Source organism: Neomonachus schauinslandi, chromosome 11 (genome assembly GCF_002201575.2).
Source record: "Neomonachus schauinslandi chromosome 11, ASM220157v2, whole genome shotgun sequence".
NCBI lineage: Eukaryota > Metazoa > Chordata > Mammalia > Carnivora > Phocidae > Neomonachus > Neomonachus schauinslandi.
Window position 1 is genome coordinate 13,627,969 of NC_058413.1, and position 20,472 is coordinate 13,648,440.

At 38.2% G+C, this 20,472-nt stretch overlaps 1 protein-coding gene and 1 pseudogene across 1 annotated transcript; both read left to right on the forward strand.

Annotated features, from left to right (window-relative positions):
- LOC110576111 overlaps window positions 1-14,581 on the forward strand; it is a 39,007-nt pseudogene extending 24,426 nt beyond the window's left edge.
- Window positions 14,582-16,819: 2,238 nt separating this feature from the next.
- On the forward strand, window positions 16,820-17,761 carry LOC110576110 (olfactory receptor-like protein OLF1). Its single transcript, XM_021685201.1, is given in 3 exon segments — window positions 16,820-17,131; window positions 17,133-17,352; window positions 17,355-17,761. Coding segments are annotated over 3 exon segments (939 nt in total).
- The last annotated feature ends 2,711 nt before the right edge of the window (window positions 17,762-20,472 follow it).

Here is a 20,472-nt window from a genome sequence, read left to right on the forward strand (position 1 = left end):
AAATAATGCAATATATGTTAAGAAAAAAAAAAAAGAAGTAGAAGAAGGTAGCGGGAGGGGAAGAATGAAGCGGGGGAAATCGGAGGGGTAGACGAACCATGAGAGACGATGGACTCTGAAAAACAAACAGGGTTCTAGAGGGGAGGGGGGTGGGAGGATGGGTTAGCCTGGTGGTGGGTATTGAGGAGGGCACATTTTGCATGGAGCACTGGGTGTTATGCACAAACAATGAATCATGGAACACTTCATCTAAAACTAAGAATGTAATGTATGGGGATTAACATAAGAATAAAAATAAAATAAAAAAAAATGATCCTGGAGTCCCAGAATCGAGTCCTGCATCGGGCTCCCTGCTCAGCGGGGAGTCTGCTTCTCCCTCTGACCCTCCCCCCTCTCATGTGCTCTCTCTCATTCTCTCTCTCTCAAATAAATAAATAAAATCTTTTAAAAAAAAACAAAAAACAAAACTAAAGTCTTATAGACTTACGGGGCTTCTGGAAGAAACAAATCTTTGATTTTACTTAAGCCAATTTATGCTTTGACTCACAAAGCTGCCCATGGTTAATAGGGCTTTTTAAAAAGAGTTTCTAGAATCTTCCCCTATTAGAACTGGCTGTCCTGTTAGTGCCTTCCAGAGGGTCCTTCATTCTAAGGGGCCAGAAGTTTCCCAAGGACTTCTGGTACAAGAAATCGCCCTCCTCAGCTCTATGCTACCCGCCATTAAAGTGGTAATTGTGAGTGCATACTGGGCTCTCCTGAAAATAGGGGCTCTCGCGGGCCCTAATCCCATGACCCTCTATTAGCTGACCACTGTGTCTTGTGTCATGGAAACAGTAGCCCCACAAGATTAGGGCAGTTACTGAGCCCTCCGTGCTACAGGATAAAGCTAAACTTGGGCCCACGGGTATATCCAACTTTCAGTAGTGTGTGGTCTCCCCTGGCCTCAGTCCCTTGCCAGAGACCAAGGTGCTGAGTGAGTTACTTCTCTCCTGGACCCTTTGGATAATCATGGAGCAGTTGGGAGTCAAGTGAATGTACAGGAAAGGGAGTTTTTACACTTAATACGGACAACATCCCTACCATTGTACATGATAGAACTCTCTAGAGGAGTTGCTGTTTGCCCCTTATCAGGACATCCCTGATCACAGATGAGAACCCAGGATGGGCACAATTGCTCAGACTTCAAGCAGTCATCTTGATACTCTGACCAATAATCAGCTCCATCTTTACCTTTTTATAGACTCTTGGACCATTGCCAATAGTTTAACTGTCTGGTTAGCATGATGGCTGCAAAAATAATGCCTTATATAAAGTTGTCACAGTCTCTAGCAAATAGCCAGCAAGGAAATGAGGCCCTGATTCTTACAGTGGCAAAGAAATTAACTTTGCCAACAGCTTGAATGATCATGAACATAAATCCTTCCCCAAGCAAGCATTCAGATGATGCCCCAGCTCCAGCCAAGGCTTTAACCACAGCTTGCTGGAGGACCCAGCTAAACCCTGGTCATGCTCCTGCCCTACAGAGACTATGAGCTGATAAATAGGTACTGATTTAACCTTCTAACTTTTTGGTAATTTGTTATGCTGCAATAGATAATTAATATATATGTCCTTTATCAGCTTGAGAAAGGCTCCTTTTTCTAATTCATTAAGATAATTTACTTGGAATGTATATTGAATATGTCACATGGTTGGATTTCCTTTCTGCATTTATTGAGATAATCTTGTGGCTTTTCTCCTTTAATTTGTTCATATGGTTAAATAAATTGATTTTTAAATGCTCACCAACACTGAATTTCTGAAATAAATCCTTCTTGGTCATGTTATATTACCTGCCTTAAGTAACATTGGATTTGATTTACTAATATTTTGTTAAGGACTTTTTGTATCTATTTCCATAAGTCAGACTATAATGTTCTCATTTTAAAAAAATTCTTCTCAGGTTTTGGTTTTAAGGTTCTTATGGTTTCATACAAAAAGCATAACATTATGCTATATTTGTCTAGTCTCTGAACAATTTTGCATAATTTGAAACTGTTTCTTGTTAAAATATTTAGAATTCACCAGATAAGCCATTTGGGCTGGTACCATTTTTGTAAGAAAGTTTTGAGTGTCATTTTTTTTCTGAATACAGAATAATAGTTTGACTTTTTAAACCTCATCTTTCTAAGGTTGTCATTCTAATGTCTTTTGAAATCCTTTATTTCTGATGACAAATCACTCATTTTTATGTTTGCTTCATTTGATGGTTGTTTGGGTTCTTTGTCTATTTTATAGTTATTTTTGTTGCTGTTTTGCTTCATTTTCTTTTAACTATTCTATGCCTAGATGTAATTCACTTTGCATTCATTATATGTTCACTGAGATTCTAGATCTGAGTGTTGGTGTAATTTCTCTGGGTTCTTATAGAATTATCATTATTATTATTATTTATTATTTTTTTAGGGATCATATTTTCCTGCCTCTACATATGTCTCATGATTTTTTAAATTTATTTTACACTGGATATTTTGCATAAAAAAAGTAGGGACTTAAGTAGACAATATTTGCCCTTAGAATTAAGAACAATTTCTCTGTGTAGCTGCTAGGATAAGGGGCTGAGTCAATCAAACCTATAGTTGAGCTTGGTCTGGAATTTGCTGCAGCTTTAATTAGATTCATTTCTCCATTGGCTCTAAATATTTCTATTATTTATACATAGTGAAGTGATAAGGATTTTTCTTTCTTTAGTGATCAGTTTGGTAAAAATAGAATTTCTTGTCCGTTCTTTGGTGCTTTTGTGTAGATTTGAAATAGCTTTAGTCATTATTTTATTTGCTTTCAGTAAGATAGCTGGTCTGTGCATCTTAGGCTGTCATAGTCCCAAAAGAAGAGTCTCCTTTCTTACAAGATACTTATTCATTCATGTAAATTAAACTAGCTTTCCCTCTTGTTTTGGCAGTTCTGTAGGACTGATTTATGGTTAAATTACCATTAATTTTTGCTAATTTGATACTTGTTTTAGAACATGAGTTCAATCTTAATTCAATTGTATTTTAATTGGTCTGCCATAAAATTAATTCAACTTATTGGGGTATTGATACCAAGGGTGGGAAAGTTTAGAATCAGGATTTATATTTAATGATGCTTTATTGGGGCTGAAAGTCAGAATATCATGTGCAGAGAGAAGAGATACATCTTACCGAAGTAACATAAGTGTTTCTTAAAAGAAAATAACGAAATCTGAAAAACACTCCCACAGGGTGAGAAATCAAATACTGTCCAGTTGAATGAAATAACAATTACACCAAAGGTCTCTAAGAACACTGGAAGATTAGGGGTGCCTTCAGGACTTAGACTTACTCCTTGGGTGATCACATAGTTGTCTCTGGTGCCATCCAGTGTGTAGAAGATGTAACAACTCTCTAGATTCTGGGGCAAAAGGAAAACACTGTGTTTATTCTTTCCCAAGCACGCCCAGGGTGAAAGAGCACTTGCTGGGAAAGTCTGATTTCCTAAGAACTGGTTCAAGGTGGGCATTCTAGGTATTTGGGTGACAGAGCATATATTTTTCTGATGACTTTCTATACCGCGTTGGTTTCAGGTTCCAAGCAAAAGATCCTAATATAAACCCTCTGATTCATCAATTTTCATTCATTCACGTTTCCTAATATTCAATTCACAATTCATTAAGTTAAATTCGTTCAGTAAGTTGTTCATTATAGATATATTTTTCAATTAATTTAATTCTTTTCTATAGATTCCAATTCCTTGGTGAATTACTCCACTCTTCAGTCATTTTTCCAATTAATTCTTTTTAAACCTACTTTTACAATTATTTTAAAGTCCTTACTTGCCAACTCCAAAAGGCGGTTCAATCTTCATTTGCTTTTAGCCTTTTCCCCCTTCTTTATTGCTCATAAGTCTTGCCCACCCTCTGTGTATTTGCTTATTTCATGCCATATGGTGACTACACAGAAAAATGTTCCAGATGATTTCACCCACCAAAGACTGTTCAATCATTCCTCCGACGAAGTTAAGGCTGATAATCTCAATTCAATCTGAAACCGATCTGAGTTGAATCTTCCTTACAGTTTTGGCAAGATGGAGTGCACCTCCAGTTCGCCCCTATTTCTAAGGAATGACATTCCAGGCTTACACTTAAGAACTTGGGCTCTCTTTGTCTCTTCAGCAAGAAGAGAATGAAAGAATTTCCTGTGTTTCAGAGGTTTCTGGTTTACATCTTTAACCTCCCACCCAGACCAACTTTAGAATTTTGGGAAAATGCCTTGAAAGGAAGATCACTATGAGTTTGAGGCCACACAAATGTCCAGTTTTGCACTATCCCTGTGTGTGCAATTACCAAAAGTTTGGCAAGTTTTTTTGAGTCCAGCTGAAGCCCTGTTCCAGGGACCATACCTGTATTCTCAGATTAGATTCTCAGGGAAATGTGGTTTCTGATTGTGAGGTCAAATGAGAAATCCCTTTAAGGTTTTACACTTTTTTTTTTAATTCTCAGAACCCAAATTCATAGCAGGTTTTTGTATCCTAAACACTAAGAAATTGGGAGAAATTCCACTTTGTTTTTTGAAAAGTTTTAGTGCTCTTTGTCATTATATGCTGAAGTTTTGAATTTAGAAAATGTCTTCAATAGAAAATCTACCATTTGTTTGAGTTTCCTTGCATCTTCAGTTTTGATATTCCAGCACTATGTAACTGTCAAAAGTTCTAGAAAAACCTATATATTTCAGTTTCTTGCCCATACTTATACTTGATAAATTCCTACAGGGACATCTGTAAGTTTTCAGCTCACCTCTAAATAGGTATAACTTTTCTTGAAGGTTCTCTAGTCCATAATGATGAGTTTGTATATATGATGCAAAAGGTGGATTTCCTCATATATCACCAAAGTAAACAGTTGATAAGACAAAGCTGAGTTTACTACTTGCCTTAATAAGGGAGAACACCACCTCACAGAGCTTTCACAGTTTCAGTGGAGAAGGGGGAAGCAAGGAAAGAATTTAGGAAGTTTGGTTTAAGGTAGATCTTTCAAAGCAAGATTTTGATAGGATTGGCTAGAGATCAAGAGACAATGGTTCAAAATCTTGCCATTTGCAACGGCATGGTTGGAACTGGAGGGTATTATGCTGAGCAAAATAAGTTAATCAGAGAAAGACATGTATCATATGATCTCACTGATACGAGGAATTCTTAATCTCAGGAAACTGAGTGTTGCTGGAGTGGTGGGGGTGGGAGGGATGGGGTGGCTGGGTGATAGACATTGGGGAGGGTGTGTGCTATGGTGAGCGCTGTGAATTGTGTAGGACTGTTAAATCACAGACCTGTACCTCTGAAACAAATAATATGTTATATGTTAAAAAAAGAAGAAGAAGATAGAAGGAAGGGAAGAATGAAGGGGGGGAATTGGAGGGGGAGATGAACCGTGAGAGACTATGGACTCTGAGAAACCAACTGAGGGTTCTAGAGGGGAGGAGGATAGGAGAATGGGTTAGCCTGGTGATGGGTATTAAAGAGCGCATGTATTGAATGGAGCACTGGGTGTTATACACAAACAATGAATCATGGAACACTACATCAAAAACTAGTGATGTAATGTATGGTGATTAACATAACATAATAAAATAAAATTTAGGAAAAAAGGGAGACAATGGTTCAGATTGGTGGAAACAAAGAAAGGATTTTGTGGCAAGAGATCCAAAGAATTTGAGGAATAAACTGTTGATGTTTTCCATTAAAGAGTCTATGGGTTGTAGAAATTTTTGTAATGAGCAATCAAAATATTTGCCTGGGCGAAAACTCTTAGATAAATTTAGTCATGCTATTAAAAACAGAGGAATAGCTAAGTCATCTTAATGTAGATATTAAGGTATGGTTTATGGGACACCTGGGTGGCTCAGATGGTTAAGAGTCGGCCTTCAGCTCAGGCCATGATCCCAAGGTCCTGGGATGGAGCCCCATGTCAGGCTCCCAGCTTGGCAGGGAGTCTGCTTCTCCCTCTGCCCCTCTCCCCTGCTCATGCTCTCTCTCTCTGTCTGTCTCTCTCTCTCAAATGAATAAATAAAATCTTTAAAAAAAAAAAGGTATGGTTTTAGTTCTTCATTTCCAGGTTAAGTATGATGATAGACAATGTCTATTCTATATGTTACTTTTAATTTACCTTTTTTTTCCCCCAAGAATTTATCAGTGGGAACAAAAAACTACCATGAGTGATCACATCCTACCTCAAATGGAAGGCTCTTTTTTTTTTTAATTTTTAATGGAAATAACAGACTATTGAGTTATGTAAATACTGTATCTCTTTCTTCTCTCAATAATTCCTACATGGGTGATATCTGATCAGTTGCTTATGAAGTCCTGTGTAATTTTCTGATATAGATAATATAAAATCAGAAGCTGCAAAGTAATATCATCTGCAGTGCCTTCTTTGTAAACTAAAATCTGAAACTAAGAGCCAATATCATACTTGCTCTATCTGATCTGATGTTACAAAGTTAAGTTTCATCTGTATCTATTTGCCTAACAACTGTGTTTTTCTAGAACCCTTGAATAATGAGTACAATTAGCTTATCATTATAAGAAAGGTTCCCTTCATCCTACCTTTCCTTCTAGCTCTCCTGAATACTATGGCAGGGACATTTGGAATCATCATAAAGAATGGTGCAAAATCCCAGGAATTATGCAGAGATTCCAAACGTTTTGCTACAGAGGAATGCTACTGCTACATTTTACAACAATCTTAAAGGTTTGGACCTCTGCCTGTGGGTTCAAATACATCACTCAATTGATGTTAGGTTATCACTCTCTTCTTTGAAGAGTAGGAATAGGGAAAGGGAATGGGTATTTTTTATCTTTTAATGGATGAAATTCTAAATAATTGCATTTTAAAATGTAAATTTGTATAGAAAATTAGTTTCGTTAAAATTATTTATTAAATTTTAAAACATTTAAAATTTTTTTTCATTACCATCATCATTACTATAACTTTTAAATTTGTTTTTTTATTTTTTACAGCAAATCTTTTTAAAGATTTTATTTATTTATTTGACAGAGAGAGAGAGAGTGCTAACAGGAGAATCATCAGGCAGAGGGAGAGGGAGAAGCAGGGCTTCTGTGGGGCTCGATCCCAAGATCCTGAGATCATGACCTGAGCCAAAGACAGATGCTTAACTGACTGAGCTACCCAGGCATCCTTACAGTAATTTTTTTTTAATTGTTAAATTTTCAATATGGCCATGTTATGCTAAAATGACTTTCATTTCTGCTTAAATTGTTAACTTACAGTTCATCAACCCTGTCACTAAACAAAATAATTTCAATACGTTTGCATAGAGATGGGAGGATCACCCCGCAAATAAAGAAGAAAACTAAATTCAGATCTGAGTTCACTATAATGGGGAATTTTTCAATGGTTAGAACATCCACGTGAATTGAAGTTGTGAAAGTCTTGTCCTTTAAAACAATTAAACTGAAGTTGTCTGGCATTTTTCAGTCCTGAATTAGATTTTTACATTGGATATTAGTTTTAACAGGATTCCCTCTAAGATTCTGCAACCCAATTACCCCTCTTCATTTTTCCCTTCTTACTATCTTCTTCTTCTTCTTCTTTTTTTAACATATAATGTATTATTTGTTTCAGAGGTACAGGTCTGAGAGTGGGCAGTCTTACACAATTCACAACTCTCACCATAGTACATACCCTCCCCAATGTCTATCACCCAGCCACCCCATGCCTCCCACCCCCCACCACTCCAGCAACCCTCATTTGTTTCCCGACATTAAGAATTCCTCATATCAGTGAGATCATATGATACATGTCTTTCTCTGGTTGACTTATTTCGCTCAGCATAATACCCTCCAGTTCCATCCACATCATTGCAAATGGCAAGAGTTCATTCCTTTTGACGGCTGCATAATATTCCATTGTATATATATACCACTTCTTTTTTTTTTTTTAAGATTTTATTTATTTATTTGAGACAGAGAGAATGAGAGAGAGAGAGAGCACATGAGAGGGGGGAGGGTCAGAGGCAGAAGCAGGCTCCCTGCTGAGCAGGGAGCCCGATGCGGGACTCGATCCAGGGACTCCAGGATCATGACCTGAGCCGAAGGCAGTCGCTTAACCAACTGAGCCACCCAGGCGCCCATACCACTTCTTCTTTATCCAATCATCTGTCGATGGACATCTTGGCTCTTTCCACAGTTTGGCTATTGTGGACATTGCTGCTATAAACATCAGGGTGCACGTACCCCTTCGGATCCCTACATTCATATCTTTGGGGTAAATACCTAGTAGTGCAGTTGCTGGGTCGTAGGGATATTTCCAACTTTGTGAGGAACCTCCCTACTGTTTTCCAGAGTGGCTTCACCAGCTTGCATTCCCACCAACAGTGTAGGAGGGTTCCCCTTTCTCCTCATCTGTGCCAGCCTCTGTCATTTCCTGACTTGTTAATTTTAGCCATTCTGACTGGTGTGAGATGGTATCTCATTAAGGTTTTGATTTAGATTTCCCTGATGCCGAGAAATGTTGAGCACTTTTTCATGTGTCTGTTGGCCATTTGGATATCTTCTTTGGAAAAATGTCTGTTCATGTCTTCTGCCCATTTCTTGACTAGATCATTTGTTCTTTGGGTGTTGAGTTTAAGAAGTTCTTTATAGATTTTGGATATTAGCCCTATATATGACATGTCATTTGCAAATATCTTCTCCCAGTCTGTCAGTTGTCTTTTGGTTTTGTTGACTGTTTCTTTTACTGTGCAAAAACTTTTTATCTTGATGAAGTCCCAATAGTTCATTTTTGCCCTTGCTTCCCTTGCCTTTGGCGATGTTTCTAGGAAGAAGTTGCTGCAGCTGAGGTAGAAAAGGTTGCTGCCTGTGTTCTCCTGTCTCACATTTAGGTCTTTCAACCATTTGGAGTCTATTTTTGTGTGTGGTGTAAGGAAATGGTCCAGTTTCATTCTTCTGCATGTGGCTGTCCAAGTTTCCCAACACCATTTGTTGAAGAGACTGTCTTTTTTCTATTGGACATTCTTTCCTGCTTTGGCAAAGATGAGTTGACCATAGAGCTGAGGGTCCATTTCTGGGCTCTCTATTCTGTTCCATTGATCTATGTGTCTGTTTTTGTGCCAGTACCATACTGTCTTGATGATTACAACTTTGTAATATAGCTTGAAGTCCAGAATTGTGATGCCACCAGCTTTTCTTTTCTTTTTCAACATTCCTCTGGCTTTTCGGGGTCTTTTCTGGTTCCACACATATTTTGGGATTATTTGTTCCATTTCTTTGAAAAAAAGTGGATGGTATTTTGATAGGGATTGCATTGAATGTGTAGATTGCTCTAGGTAGCATTGACATCTTCACAATATTTGTTCTTCCAATCCATGAGCATGGAACGTTTTTCCATTTCTTTGTGTCTTCCTCAATTTCTTTCATGAGTATTTTATAGTTTTCTGAGTACAGATTCTTTGCCTCTTTGGTTAGATTTATTCCTAGGTATCTTATGGTTTTGGGTGCAATTGTAAATGGGATCGACTCCTTAATTTCTCTTTCTTCTGTCTTGTTGTTGGTGTATAGAAATGCAACTGATTTCTGTGCATTGATTTTCTATCCTGCCACTTTACTGAATTCCTGTATGAGTTCTAGCAGTTCTGGGGTGGAGTCTTTTGGGTTTTCCACAGAAAGTATCATATCATCTGGAAAGAGTGAGAATTTGACTTCTTCTTTGCTGATTTGGAGTCTTTTATTTCTTTTTGTTGTCTGATTGCTGTGGCTAGGATTTCTATTACTATGTTGAATAGCAGTGGTGAGAGTGGACATCCCTGCCATATTCCTGACCTTAGGGGGAAAGTTCTCAGTTTTTCCCCATTGAGAATGATATTCACTGTAGGTTTTTCATAGATGGCTTTTATGATATTGAGGTATGTATCCTCTATCCCTATACTCTGAAGAGTTTTGATCAAGAAATGATGTTGTACTTTGTCAAATGCTTTTTCTGCATCTATTGAGAGGATCATATGGTTCTTGTTCTTTCTTTTATTAATATATTGTATCACATTGATTGATTTGTGGATGTCGAACCAACCTTGCAGCCCAGGAATAAATCCCACTTGGTTGTGGTGAATAATTCTTTCAATGTACTGTTGGATCTTATTGGCTAGTTTTTTGGTGAGAATTTTTGCATCCATGTTCATCAGGGATATTGTCTGTAATTCTCCTTTTTGAGGGGGTCTTTGTCTGGTTTTGGGATCAAGGTAATGCTGGCCTCAAAAACAAGTTTGGAAGTTTTCCTTCCATTTCTATTTTTTGGAACAGTTTCAAAGGAATAGGTATTAATTCTTCTTGAAATGTTTGGTAGAATTCCCCTGGGAAGCCATCTGGACCTGGGCTTTTGTTTGTTGGGAGATTTTTGATGACTGCTTCAATTTCCTTAGTGGTTATAGGTCTGTTCAGGTTTTCTATTTCATCCTGGTTCAGTTTTGGTAGTTGATATATCTCTAGGAAAGCATCCATTTCTACCAGATTATCTAATTTACTGGCCTATAGTTGCTCATAATATGTTCTTATAATTGGTTGCATTTCTTTGGTGTTGGTTGTGATCTCTCCTCTTTCATTCATTATTTTATTTATTTGGGGCATTTCTCTTTTCTTTTTGATAAGTCTGGCCAGGGATTTATCAATCTTATTACTTCTTTCAAAGAACCGGGTCCTAGTTTTGTTGATCTGTTCTACTGTTCTTTTGGTTTCTATTTCATTGATTTCTGCTCTGATCTTTATTATTTCTCTTCTCCTGCTGGGTTTAGGCTTTATTTGCTGTTCTTTCTCCAGCTCCTTTAGGTATAAGGTTAGGTTGTGTTTTTGAGACCTTTCTTGTTTCTTGAGAAAGGCTTGTATTGCTATATACTTTCCTCTTAGGACTGCCTTTGGTGCATCCCAAAGATTTTGAATAGTTGTGTTTTCATTTTCATTGGTTTCCATGTATTTTTTAAATTCTTCTTTAATTTCCTGGTTGACCCATTCATTCTTTAGTAGGATGCTCTTTAGTTTCCATGTATTTGAGTTCTTTCCGACTTTCCTCTTGTGATTGAGTTCTAGTTTCAAAGCATTGTGGTCTGAAAATATGCAGGGCATTATCCCAATCCCAACCGGTTGAGACCTGATTTGTGATCTAGGATGTGATCTATTCTGGAGAATGTTCCATGGGCACTAGAGAAGAATGTGTATTCTGTTTCTTTGGAATGGAATGTTCTGAATATATCTGTGAAGTCCATTTGGTCCAGTGTGTCATTTAAAGTCTTTATTTCCTTGTTGATCTTTTGCTTAAATGATCTGTCCATTTCAGTGAGTGGGGTGTTAACGTCCCCTACTATTATTGTATTGTTGTTAATGTGTTTCTTTGCTTTTCTTATTAATTGGCTTATATAATTGGCTGCTTCCATGTTAGGGGCATAGACATTTACAATTGTTAATTCTTGTTGGATAGACCCTTTAAGTTTGATATAGTGTCCTTCCTCATCTCTTATTACAGTCTTTGGTTTAAAATCTAATTTGTTTGATATAAGGATTGTCACCCCAGCTTTCTTTTGATGTCCATTAGCATGGTAAATGGTTTTCCACCCCTTCACTTTCAATCTGGAGGTGTCTTTGGGTCTAAAATGAGTCTCTTGCAGACAGCATATCGATGGGTCTTGTTTGTTTTATCCAATCTGATAGACTGTGTCTTTTGATTGGGGCATTGAGCCCATTTACATTCAGGGTAACTATTGAAAGATAGGAATTTAGTTCCATTGTATTGCCTGTAAGGTGACTGTTACTGTGTATTGTCTGTGTTCCTTTCTGGTCTCTGTTACACTTAGTTTCTCTCTTTGCTTAGAGGACCCCTTTCAATATTTCTTGTAGGGCTGGTTTTGTGTTTGCAAATTCCTTTAGTTTTTGTTTGTCCTGGAAGCTTTTTATCTTTCCTTCTATTTTCAATGACAGCCTAGCTGGATATAGTATTCTTGGCTGCATATTTTTCTCATTTAGTGCTCTGAATCTATCCTGCCAGTCCTTTCTGGCCTGCCAGGTCTCTGTGGATAGGTCTGTTGCCAATCTAATGTTTCTACCAGGTTTCAGGTTTCAGATCTCTTGTCCTGAGCTGCTTTCAGGATTTTCTCTTTGTCTCTGAGACTCGTAAGTTTTACTATTAGATGTCGGGTGTTGACCTATTTTTATTGATTTTGAGGGGGGTTCTCTGTGTCTCCTGGATTTTGATGCCTGTTTTCTTCCCCAAATTAGGGAAATTCTCTGCTATAATTTGCTCCAATATGCCTTCTGCCCCTCTCTCTCTTTCTTCTTCTTCTGGGATCCCAATTATTCTAATATTGTTCTGTCTTATGGTATCACTTATCTCTCAAATTCTGCTCTCGTGGTCCAGTAGTTGTTTATCTCTCTTTTTCTCAGCTTCTTTATTTTCCATCATTTGGTCTCCTATATCACTAATTCTCTCTTCTGCCTCATTTATCCTAGCAGTTAGAGCCTCCATTTTTGATCGCACCTCATTAATAGCCTTTTTAATTTCAACTTGGTTAGATTTTAATTCTTTTATTTCTCCAGAAAGGGTTTCTCTAATATCTTCCATGTTTTTTTCATGCCCAGCTAGTATCTTTATAATCGTCATTCTGAACTCTAGTTCCAACAACTTACTAATGTCTGTATTGATTAGGTCCCTGGCAGTTGATACTGCCTCTTGTTCTTTTTTTTGAGGTGATTTTTTCTGTCTTGTCATTTTGCCCAGAGGAAAATAGATGAATGAGAGAACAAAATGCTAACAGGGTAACAACAATCCCTAAAAAATATACACTAAACAAATCAGAAGAGACCTGAAACTGGGGGAAAAGAAAGGGAAAGAAAGAAAAAAGAAAGATAAAAAAAGAATATGATCAAATATGATCAGGCTGGTGAATAGATCAGTGCCACACATTAGATTTTTGGTGTATTTTGGTCTGTTAGAAGAAACTGCCTCCCGAAATTTTAAAGAAAGAAAATCTTATATATGTACAAAAATAAGGGTAAATACGATGAAGGGATGGAATATGACTGTAAAGATGAAAATTATAAAAGATTTTATAGGAGGAATTGATAAGATAAGAAGTTGGTTGAAAAAAGAAAGAAGAGGAAATAAAAAAAAAAGGGAGAGAATGTGATCAGGCAGGAGACTAGAACAAAGCCATACACTAGAGATTTAGGGTATATTTTGGTCTTTTAGAAGAAACTGTATCCCCAAAATTTAAATGAGAACAACTTATATATATACCAAAAATAAGGTTAAGCACTATGAAGGGATAGAATATGACTCTAAAAATGAAAAATAAAATGATTTTTAAAACAGGGATTGGTAAGATGTTGGTTGAAAAAGGGAAAAAGAAAAATCAAAAAAAAAAGAAAATTTAAAAAATTAACTTTGAAAGACTAAAGAATCTTGGTAAAAAAGCCATGGATTCTAGGTGCAGTGTTCCCCTAGCTCTGGAGTTCTGCCGTTCTCATTGATCAGTAAACTTGGTCTTTCCTGGCTGTTCTTGCTGATCTTCTGGGGGAGGGGCCTGTTGCCATGGTTCCCAAAAGTCTTTGCTGGAGGCAGAATTGCCCCGCCCTTGCATGGGCTGGGCTAAGTAATCTGCTCTGGTTTGCTCTCGGGAACTTTTGTTCCCTGCAAGCTTTCTGTACAGCTTTGGAGGATGAGAGTGAAAATGGTGGCCTCCCAATCTCCACCCCAGAGGATAAGAGAACTCGGGGCCCCACTCCTCAATGCACCCCCAGAGAAAAGCAGTCAGTCGCTCCCATCTCTCTGGTCTCTGGCCGCACTCCGTGCTCACCCGACCAGTGACCGAGCATTTCTATCTTTGGCACATGACCCGTGTGGAGCTCCAAACCCAGCAGATCCCTGCGGTGCACTCCCATGCTGCTCCTCCCGGGGGAGGAAGGGGAGTCTCCCGGATCTGCCGCTTGTTGGGTCCCTGCTGGAGGAGCAGTAGCCCGACTGTGCCCCGGATCACGGTTTATGGCAACCCCAAGCTGAGAGCCCGCGCCTCGGCTCCGTCTCTGCAGCCAGCTTCCCCGCTCCGATACCTGGCCTCTGCCGCACTCAGGCACCCCCAGTCTTTCTCTGACCCCGAGGGTCCTGAGACCACAGTGTCCCGTGAGAGTTCCAACCCCCGCTTAGCCACTGGAGCGACGTCCCTCAGCGGAGCTGACTTCTAAAAGTTCCGATTTTGTGCTCCCCGGCTCTATCACTTGCCAGAAGCGGCCGCCGGAGGCCCCTCCCCCGCCGTCTATCCTCCCGAATATCGCCTTGGATTCACTTCTCCGCACGTCCTACCTTCCAGAAAGTGGTTGCTTTTCTGTTCAGAGAGTTGCTGCTATTCTTTTCTTCAATCTCCTATTGAGTTCGGAACATGTAAGCATTTCTTCCCCCTTTCAGCAACTCAGCCTGTCTCGTGGTGGCCACCCCCTTAATATTCCAACCACCTTCATGGTCACTCTCATGAGCTTTGGCTTGAACACACCTGGACTTGAATTATGCCCATCAATGAGTAGCTTAATGACATGACATATTACTCTCAATATTCTTATCCAAAATACGAAATTAGTAATAAGAATGCAGCTTTATAGAGAGCCAATATATCACAAGGCTTTGGAGTCAAGAGCTTGGGTTTCGATCTTTTTCTATCACATCTTACCTCTCAAACTCTCGGTGCCTTAGTTTCTTCATCTGTAAAAGAAAGAGGACATTGACAAAAACTGCACTGTAATTTTGTTAGTGTGTGTGTGTGTGTGAGACAAATTATATATAATGTGTTTAGAATATTGCATTGCATGTGGTAATCATTGTATAAGTGACAGCCTTGCCACCTAGCACTGCTCATAAACTAAGGATGGAAGAGAACAAGGGAGCAATTGAAACTGTGTACTGTTTACATACCATGTGCCAGTTTCTCTAAAGTGTGACCACATAGAAGGATAGATAGATAGATAGATAGATAGATAGATAGATAGATAGATAGATAATAGATGGATAGATGATAGATGGATAGATAAATAGACAGATGATAGATAGATGATAGATAGACAGATGATAGATAGATAGAGACAGACATAATTTTTTCTAACCCATGAAGCAACTGTCTGAGATACCTGTCATTTTTACAGTATGGATGAAGATATATACATTAAATTGCACTAGGTCACACATCTCACATGTGGCCAAGATGAGATTCTAACCAAATTCTTACTAACTCTAAAGTAAAATCTTATCTTTTCCCAATATCTTGATGACTTTGGAAACAGACGTAGGAATAAATGAACCACTGTCCTATTGTAGTCCTGCATCTCATTCACACTCTGAGGAAGTAACATGACAGTATATTAATCCTTCTGGTTCCCTTAGGCTTCTCTGTGCTTGTGCCCTAGGGTGTTTGAATGATTATATGACACACAAATGAAGTTCACACCACTGTCACTGAAAGAATAGGTTTTACATAAATGAGAGAACAACCCAAAACAATTATGTTCCCTTCCTGGCAATATTACCATGGATCATTGAATACTTGGCTTGTTTGTTTTATGTATTTCCAAGGACATCTTTTGAGGTTAAGAGAAAAGTTTTTGTACTTCAAGCTCAAGCTCCATTTTTTTTTCTACTCCTGGAAAAATTCTGAGATCCCTGAAGCAAGCATTGACAGAATTTTTAGACTCAACACCCTGAGTTATACTAGCATAAAAATAAATGGGAGCTATTTTTGTTTGCACAGAACATATAATCAGTGAGGAGGCCATATACAGTAATATTTTTGAATTAGAAGCCAACTTATTACTAAATTTTTTGCCCACTTTATTCAGTCAGTCAACTAATATTCATCAGGCACTCACTAGAAGCCAAGAATTCTAATAAATGCCAAAGATAGAGAAATGATTAATTTAATCATTTTGGTTTAGTATCTTTTTTTTTGAAGATTTTATTTTTTCATTTGAGAAAGAGAGAGAGAGAGAGAGCACAAGCAGGGGAAGAGGCAGAGGGAGAAGGAGAAGCAGACTCCCTGCTGAGCTGGGAGCCCCAAATGGGGCTCATCCCAGGACCCTGGGATCATGACCTGAACCGAAGGCAGATGCTTAACCATCTGAGCCACCCAGGCGTCCCATTTTGGCTTATTATCTTGATAGGATTTATGGAGTCACCCTAAACACTTTTCTATCAAAAATATACTCACAGCTGATTTTAATGGCATTTGTTTTCACTTCATTAATATCACCTTTACTTCATATTAACAAAATAACCAGCACTGCTCTGCCTAGAGTACAGCATACTACTATCTATTAAATCCTGGAAAGAAAGAGCAAATTGCTCTACAGTTATCATTCTAAGGCAGACTCTAAAGTCAATTTATGTTTAATAATAAGTGTATTTTTCTTCTCTTCATATCATTATTACTCCATCCATTAATCCATCACTTTAATCCCCTGAACCAGCTATTGTGCTATATCTGGGTACAAAAAAGTAAGCAAAATCAGATCCCTACATGCAGAAGCCAACTATCCAATGGAAGAGAGAGTTATTCAGCAAACAAATAAGATAAAACTACTGAACATGGGATCTGATAGTTACTAAATTCTGAAATACATCTCTCAGGGTTTGTATTTGAAAGGAAGTTTGGGCTTGGAGTCTTTATTTGCTTGTTTGTTTGTTCACTGCAACAGTAAAATAACCACGTAATTATACCTGTTTTTCTCTTTCCCTCAATGTACCATTTTAGGATGTTAGAATTCTCATAGAAAGAAAACAACACGGAATATGGAATTGATGGATGGAAACTACACTTTAGTGGCTGAGTTTGTTCTTTTAGGGTTTCCGACCCACCCTGAACTGCAGATTGTCCTATTCCTTATGTTTCTGACATTGTATGGTATGATTTTAACAGGGAACATTGGACTGATGATGTTAATCAGGATCGATCCTCACCTTCAAACCCCTATGTATTTTTTCCTTAGCAACCTCTCCTTTGCAGACCTCTGTTACTCCTCAGTCATTGTTCCCAAAATGCTGTTCAATTTCCTCTCAGAAAACAAAGGTATCTCTTATTATGGCTGTGCCCTACAGTTTTATTTTTTTCTGCACTTTTGCCGATACCGAATCCTTTATCTTGGCTGCCATGGCATATGATCACTATGTCGCCATCTGTAAGCCTTTACTGTATACAGTTGTGATGTCTCAGAGCATCTGTACATGGTTGATTGTCTTGTCCTACATTGGAGGTAACATGAGTTCCCTGGTTCACACATCCTTTGCCTTTATTCTGAAGTACTGTGATAAAAATGTCATTAATCATTTTTCTGTGACCACCCTCCCCTGCTTAAGCTATCCTGCACAGACACATCAGTTAGTGAGTGGCTTCTCTCCGCTTACAGCAGCTCAGTGGAAATTATCTGTTTCATTGTCATCATCTCCTACTTTTTCATCCTTCGTTCAGTCTTGAAGATCCGCTCTTCCAGTGGGAAGAAGAAAACCTTCTCCACATGTGCCTCTCACCTGACTTCTGAGGCCATCTATCAAGGGACCCTTCTCTTCATTTACTCACGGCCCAGCTACCTGTATTCTCCCAACACTGATAAAATTATCTCCGTGTTCTACACCATTATCATCCCAGTGCTGAATCTGTTGATTTATAGTTTGAGAAATAAAGATGTAAAGGATGCTGCTAAGAGAGCTCTAAGGTTAAAGGTGGATTCTTTATGAACTATAATGTTCTGAGATTCATCTAAATCCCCAGTTACAAACTGTAATTGGGAACATGCAACATGCCTACTAGCAGACCCACAAGAGATATTATCCAGCACCTGGTTTTCATACAGCCAAATTCAAGTCATAACCCCGTGACATAAGAAAACATTTAAAAGTTTCAAAATTGCTGCTAAATAATAGACTACCATTCAATGATTACTCACTTAGAGTTAATGCTAAAAGGTGTTTTATCAGGTTGTCTCAAGGATATAATAAATAAATCAGAAAAGTGTGTGTGTGTGTGCTCATGTGTTTGTTCATGTGAAATATATCTCAGTTACATGGTAGATTACTGGATGAGGGAGGAGGCCAGATTCCCTTGGTTCTTATGCCAGCTCCGTATCCGGCTAGTGAGTGGCATTTTGAACAAGTTACTTCATTTTTCTATGCTTCAATTAACTTATCTGTAAAGTGGGGAGAATATAGTACACATGTCATCAATTGTTGGATGATTAACTGAACACATGCTGTGAATAGTATCTGTACCACTTTTGGCCCTTGATAGATGTTAATTATATATATTTTTATAATAGTTCACATTATTTAAAATGTATATTGTACAATGAGATGGTAAGAGGCAGGGATGTAATGGAAGCAATAATACAAAATCAAATCCATTTTCTTCAGTTCAGTTCAGTAATATGATGCTAACTTTCTATACGCAATACTCCAAAGGAATTTAGAAACTTTTTCTAAATAGCACCTTGAAGAATATAGGTTAATTGCAAGGCAAACTATTGGATTTGTTTCCCTATCTTTCATATTTTATACACCAAAGTATTATTAGAGGGATGGAACATCTTTCTCTGGCATCTCAGAAACAGAATCAGCTCTCCAATATATCACCTGGATTGCCATGAAGAGATCAACCCACATGCCCTGGTGGGACATCTGAAGACTGAAATTAGAGGCATGTCTCGGCAAAATGTGTTTCAGTAACTGATATTTTATACTGTACATTATTTTTTTGTTATTATATTATTTTTGTCTCTATGATAATAAATACAAGCTTTGACCCGGAAATATCAAGGTTTAAAAAGTATGTTTAAATCCATGTAATCTTTGCTGCAAAAATCCCCACAAGATACAGCCCAAATCATTTTCAGCTTTAAATTCCCCTAGGAATCTTTGGATTTCAGACCAAGAAGCTTCTCCTGAGCATTTCTGTTGTTTCACTCGCTAAGAAGAGAATAGTCACTCACAACTACACACCCACCAATATATTCTAATATTAAATTTATATTTACTTAGCCAAGATTTGCTTGGCCAAGATTATAGAGACTCACACAGAGCCATACAGATGAGTATCTATCAACAGCTTTTCATGTTCGCTAAGCTCTTAACATATGCAAGCATCTATTGGTGAGAGGGTTCACAGTGCAATATTACATATCCAGCTGCCTATGAAAATCTTAGTTTTGCAACACCACTGCCTTTTCATGCTCAATAATTATATCACTAAATATTACACCACTTAGGAGAAAATATAGCTGTTTCCAAGTGAAGAAATAACTAAAAATACAGGGTATCAGAATTTTTTCAAGGTCAGAAGGGCTATTGTTATTTGTTGAGCTTTCTAGATGGCCCACACGGCTTCTCCCACTGGGAGCATCCTATATTCATCCCCGGGGTGTTCCGGGCACCTGCTAAATTTCCAAGACTGCGTGGTAGCCAGCAAGGCCTTAATTTGTACTTTAGGTCCAGCACAGTCAGAACTTTCCGAGGCCACCCACTTAGCTAGGCCTTCCTCTATGGTTTTTGCTGAGGCCTGTGTGGTCCCCGTATTCCTGAAGCTGCTGAATCATCATTTAGGTAATAAAAGCAGAACCACTATAAACATTATGGAAATAGGAAGTTTATGCCTGAACCTCCTGCAAATTTCTTTTTACTAATTCTAACCTGAAACCACACTGGAAAGATTTGGGATAAGCAGATCCCAGCCATAACAACATTGGCAGCAGGATCCCAAATAATCCACCCCTTTTCAACATGCTCTTCAGAGACACATCTTATAATCACAATCAACGTTCAAATAAGACAACAGCAAAAGTGTGCTTATTTTTAACAGATGCATGCATACAACTGAAAGAAAAAGAGGCTACACAAAGTTTTATATGCCATTTTATCCTTATGGGGTGGTCTAGGGTCCTTCTAGCTAAGTCGCACGCCTTTGATATCCTATAACTTACAAAAAATTTAAGATAGAAGTTTAAACCTTCTCACCATATCTTGTGTTAAGAAGCAGGGGGATGGGAGAGGTGGAAATATTGGTTAATATATTTATATCAAAACAAGGGAAAATCACAACCATAACTCCTACAGTCTTGTTTTCACGACTGGCCACATGATCATAGCTGGCACATAGAATTTCCTTTTCTCCACAACCTCTTCCATATTCCCTTTAGTTTCAATGAGCATCCCAGTTGCTTTGTCTTCTTGTCTTGTGAAGTGGCCCAAACCTTTATCCCTCAAGTATAGGCAACATTATTAGTTCTTTCTATCTGGGACAGTTACAGTTTTCTGTCAACTTTTTAATCCTAGATATGGAATTCTAAAAGGTGCTCCTAGAGGCTCTCTTGCATTCCAGGAACACACCCCACCACCCCAACTCTATAGTAATGATCACCTGTTCCCTTTATATTCAAGAATGATCATCCCAACTGGTA